The sequence below is a fragment of the Limulus polyphemus genome, unplaced genomic scaffold (genome assembly GCF_000517525.1).
Source record: "Limulus polyphemus unplaced genomic scaffold, Limulus_polyphemus-2.1.2 Scaffold248, whole genome shotgun sequence".
Lineage (NCBI taxonomy): Eukaryota > Metazoa > Arthropoda > Merostomata > Xiphosura > Limulidae > Limulus > Limulus polyphemus.
The window spans coordinates 399,981-405,875 of NW_013665858.1; the positions used below are offsets into that span (position 1 = coordinate 399,981).

The 5,895-nt window shown below is 30.1% G+C and overlaps 1 protein-coding gene across 1 annotated transcript in view; it reads left to right on the forward strand.

Annotated features, from left to right (window-relative positions):
• Positions 1–5,288, forward strand: part of LOC106478769 — a 39,718-nt gene extending 34,430 nt beyond the window's left edge. The window contains exons 11-12 of the mRNA XM_022382417.1: positions 2,902–3,016; positions 3,643–5,288. Of these exons, the coding sequence (XP_022238125.1) occupies positions 2,902–3,016; positions 3,643–3,769 (242 nt within the window). The 3' untranslated portion in view covers positions 3,770–5,288. The remainder of the gene's footprint in view (positions 1–2,901; positions 3,017–3,642) is intronic.
• Positions 5,289–5,895: the final 607 nt, after the last annotated feature.

The following is a 5,895-nucleotide window of genomic DNA, read 5'->3' on the forward strand; positions in this document are numbered from 1 at the left end:
GCCACTGTTAAAGGTTTTCTTGCCACTGCTGTTGTCTCTCTTCTTGTTTATTTTCTTTCTCCTCCAACCACTGCTGTAGTCTCTTTTCTTGTTTATTTTCTCATTTTTCTTGTTTCTTCTGCTGTTCTTGTATTGCTGCCATCAAATCTGCTAAGCTGTAGTTTGATTTGCCACTTCTCGTTTCCATCTTTTCCTTCCCACTCTCTGACACCAATTTGTTACGTATCTGCTTGTTTGATAATTTCCGGTAAAATTCTTTCCAAGGAACTTTAGCGATACAAGTCTTTTCTTGATTAAACCAGTTTATTATTTCTCGATACAAACTTTTAGTACACAGTAAATCCACTGTCAATACTTTTCTCGTCACTTTAAACTTAACTACCTTTATAGCACACGCTATAAATCATAGCGAATCACAATCTCGAAAACACACACAATAGCTCGAAACAGAATCGTAAATTACCTGGAACTCTCTTCATTCCATCCAATCCTGCAGGCTTTCTCTGCCAGGCTTATATACTAAAAAAAAGAGGGCATCCCAAACAAACTCGGTCTTTCCTGATAATTCATGATCATTTGAGAAATTCATCACGTGTTACCAGCATCACGTGACTTCCGCTGTCATAACACTATTAATGAGACATCACTTAAGATATTATGTGAACTTTTTGAATTAGATAAGTTACATTCAATAGTTACATAGTTACATTCAAGCAAGTCAGTTGTGAAACAAAATTTCCAATCTGAAATTTACTGTATAAAGAATCTCATATTCTCATACTTGCAAGTGGATTTTTCATAATGGTAGTCAGAAATTTTGTAACATGCAATTTTTGTAAGTGCATATTTGCATGTGACACAAAATTGAATTAAAATATTAAACTGCAAAATTAAATTACTGAACTCTTAAGTCACTGAAACCAAATTCCTGTTTGATGCACCAAAAGTAGATTTTCCATCTGATTCCTGTTTGATTATGATTGTGTATGTATGCATACAAGTTTTTCCATTCATCAGAGCACTCCTCAAATAATTTTATTGCTGCATGTACGGTACATGAATTACATAATCAGAAGATCCATATTAATTGGAACACTTGTACTAATGCAAGATTGCATTCATCTGCTTTAGTGAAATGGTGAACAAAAAAGATTACAGGTTTTTTTAAACATGCCAATTCTGGAAATGAAACTGGTAGTGAGCAGGAGTCATTCAGTATTGACAATAAAAAGTATAAGTTGGCTGTCACAGCTTCTGTTAAAATGGGCAAAAAATAGTCAAAAGAACTGAATATTACACTCAGTTATAATATTGGCAAAAATGACCAGTTCACTGATTTAAATGTGGTGTATGATTTATCAAGAATATGCCAAAGGCTGGTCATATTCAGTGAGTATTTTCATTGTAATTAAATAATTTATTTCAGATGACATAGTTTGGAAATTATAATTATGGAATCAATTTAGCCACCTGATATCTTGTAAAGTAAGAGACAGAAACAAGAATAACTATGACTGCTTTCGTTAAAATTTTGCCTAAGAAGTGTGAATACAGACCATAAAAAATAAAAGTCTAACTTTGGATAATACTTCAATTGGTAAATATTTTTAAACTGACATATTGTTTGTTAAAGTTGAAACATCTGATTAGTGAGTAGCACATGGGGAACAAACATTCAACTTCAATGAGTGGGAGAGATAGGGTGTGCTATGTTTTTTGTTCAGGGTCAAAAATTAGTTTCTAAAAAGTCTGAGGCAGACTTGTTTTTCTTTCAAAATTTACGAATAATTAATATTGTTAGGTATAAATCTAGAGTCATAAATTTTTCTCAGTAACAAAAAAAGCCCACTTCTTGAAGTTAAATATTTGCTCCTTTATAAATTATTTGAATGAAATATTGATAGGTACCCTGACATAATATTTAATTTTTAATTACAGTTTGTGAACAGATACAAACCTGTGAAGAAAAAGGAGTAACTTGATACTTGCATAACATTTTTATTCTAAAGCATGAATAACCAGTGAGCCATGTAAAAACTAGCAATTAAAAATAGTGCAAGTGAGCTTGACATTTTAGCAAGTAGTTTTTAGATCCACTTGCAGTTAGTTGCAAGTGATCTTAAAAGTAAAATTCAAGTCTCATAATTCCACAGATATCTACCCTTTTCTCATAAATGAAATATGCAACTTACAAAATGGGTTATGCAAATGAAACGGGGTTACCTAGAAAACATTTTTGCAGGTCTCGTGCTGTATTTAAATTTTAAAAACACCTTCTTGTTAAATAGTTGTCAAAATTATTTAAACACAGTAGTGTAATGAGTGTGATATTTATTGACATAGTTATTTACACATTTTGTAGTATCTTAATGGTGATATGTGATTAAAAACTAGAGCTTTTAGATAATTCTTTAGAAATCATTTTTGTTTATGACATTGAACAAAGTAATGTTTAGAAATCACTGAAAAAATGAAGAGTACATAAAAGAGCACTATTTAAACCCCACTAATTTGACCCATCTTGATGGAAGAGCATTGTGCTAGCCTGTCATGTCTGATGGGTTTTCTTTTTATCATTGCATTTTAATTGTTTTAAGTTTATCAGTTTTGGATAATTTTCTTTCATTAACTATTAATTGTACAATGTAGTTTAGAACCAATTATTATAATAAATAACCCTTACAAGTAACAATCAAGTGATTTTTATTATTTAGTTTTTGATAAATACAGAAAACTTATGTGTTAGTGATTTACATAAATTGTAAATGAATAAACTCATTCAAAATCAGAATTATTAGATTGAAGTAAAACTTTTTGTTGATATTTATAGGTGCCATTGTTACTGAGACTGAGTTACTTTCTACTTGCAAGGTGATTGTAAATATAATTTTTTTTTTCTAGGTGATATATTTAAGCTCGATCCTAAGCAAAAAAAGGACCTTGTGTTTAGTCGCCATGTTCAACAAATTAGTGAGGATTTCAGAAAAAATCCAAACTTATCAGAAGTCACTGTTGTGTGAGTATGTTATGCATTGTAAAAACCAATTTCTGTTTTTCAATTAAATCATTGTTAAATATTAAAATACCATTTTTCATTTAACACTGTTTTGTGGTTTAATCCTACCTCAAATAGCACATGCTGTGAGGGGATATAGTACAAAAATTGATTAAGCTAACAATTACTGTCAAATAGTGTGCCTTTGTGGTGAGCTCTGTTTGGATCTGCTGAAGGTTGAATGCATAAATACTAAGTTTCCTTAATGTATAGAACTAGGTATAAATGTGTGGAAAAATAGATTAAAAAAACAATTAACTTTAGAGTTTAAGGGATAATAAATGAATAAAAAGGGGGGGTATCTAATACTGATTTATCAGTTCTACTACTCTAAATGGGAGTTGTCTCTAAATCTTTCAAAGGTTGGTCCTTTTTTTTTGTTTTAATTAACTAAGTTCATTTCATCATTGTAAGGAATAACGTACAGGAAAATATTTATAAAACTAAATTATTCAACATCAAAGAAGCATTTTAGTATTTGTTAACAATTATACTTCTGTGTATGTGTTAGCTAAATAAGATGTTAAAAATATATTTTATCTTACTGTAGTATTATAATGTGATCTATGTTTTTCTATCTTGTACAGTTCTTTTGATGGAATATCTATGACAGCTCATCAGGCTTCCAATGAACAGATATATTCACAAGATCCAGCAACTGCCTTGGGTCTTTTTTCAGTAACTACAGATAGTTCACATTGGCTTAACAAGTGACAAGCAAACCAAACATAAGACTTATTTCTCTTGTTGTTTTGAATTCATAGGTTGTTTTTATTTGTAAAGGCAAAGGTGATTTCCAATGAGTGATGTTGTTTTTTATGTTATTCACTCCTCCTAATCTGAGTGATTTTACAGCACTTTTGTTGCTCTTGTTAAGGGATCAATTTTGAAAATAATGTTTACAATACATCTGTAAAATAAGCAAGAGCATAAAACAATATGAAACTGAAATATTTATTGTGTATATAATTTGAATGAACTTGTTTCAGATGATAGAAAATAAATTATTTAATAAAAAGTCAGGATCATTACACATACTAATAGATAATGGGGCTTATTTTTATTGAATCTTTGTTTATATTTTATGTGTGTAAATATTATGTAAACTTATCATTTTGACATATATTTTCCAATCAAACAATTCTTGTACTACAAGTGCTGAGAAAGTCACAACTGTGAAACATTGACAGAATTAAAACATTTTATTTTATTAGCTGTAGGGTAAAGATTGTTTTTCTAACTTTATTGACAAAATGTGTACATATTATTTTACAAATTTGCATTGTTTCAATCAAATTTTGTATAAGCTGTTGTTATTCTTAAGGTAAACACGTATACAGTTTTGTCGTTTTAATTGAAATTCTCTTGTGTTTATTATATATTTATTTCAACTTACACCAATAGCATATCCTATAAGAAGCTCTTCCAGTGACAAGAATTTAGTCCATTTTACCACTTTATGGGTTTGTCAAAGTTTGAATAATATAATGAACAAGTTAAAAAAGTATTTTTTCTCGATTCATACATGTTTTAAATCACAAATAGCTTTTATCAGTTAGTGTAAAACGTTTCTATATACAGTCATATTGTTTTGATTTACATTTACTTCTGTCAGTATTATTTTGTGATTCCTGGTAGGTACTGAGTATATTATATTCAGTAATGCCTTATGAATGCACCATTGTTTATTTGGAAGTGAAACTGGTGTGCTGCAACCTGTGATGAAGATATTATTAATGCAGTGAATTCATAGCTCTGTCTTCTGTGATTTATTTTATTTTTTTTACACATACATATCAGTGAGTTCTATACTTAATGTTATTTGAATGTTTGATTCTCAAAAGGTATAATAACGTTTTTGATATGTTGGAAATTGAGTATTTTACTGGATAGTTCATTGTTTCTAGTGTTTGATTTTACTTTTTAACAATATTTTTTATATGATAGTGATCTTTACACATATCTAATGTCACTTGAATTTTTGATGAAATGGAAGGAGTAACTTGCATATGTAGCAATGTATTCCAGGAAATCATATAATCATGAGTGATAATAAGTAAAGTTTTGAATGTGTATATTGGAATATTTTACACTATAGAGTAGGATTTCTTGCTACCTAGACAGTGGCGTAGCAAGAGGGGGGGCAATAGCCGTCAGGTGCAGGTGTGAAGGGGTGCAAAATTTCCTCTGGCCTATAATGCCTATTAATTAATAATTATGCCCTCCCCTAGGATATAGCACAACTGCCCTATGTTAAGTAAATATGACACAGTGTTACATTATTTGTGTGTATTACGCTTGCAGTTTTAACTTTTAAAAGCCGACCACTGAAATACAGTGAGACCAAATTGATGTACAGAAGTAAATTACACTATTCCATCATTCATATGTAGATAAAATACAAGTCCTAGAGTACAACGTACAAGTAAGTGTATGTTCAAGAAAAAGACAATAGGAGATTGATGTAACATATTAACTGGTGTGCAAGATTGGCAATATATGCAACAGGAAAGGTCTAGATCTAGTAAACATTATAGGCCTAATGTAGTGGTTTGTAATTATATTGGCTGATTGTAAATCATGAACTAGACTTTAGGTCTAATTGCAGTTAACTTTATTTCTAGACCCTATTTCCATCATCATACAAATTGTAGCCTATATTATAGGCATACTTAGACTTATACTAACTATTAAATTAGGCATTGCACTAGGACACATCTAATGACTAAGTTAATAGATCTAGATGTAACATTTGTTCTAAAAGTTAGGCCTAATAAATCTAAATCTAGAATTATAAGGCAGGGTTATATCAAGATCTGGGTAGATTCAATACAAGGTGC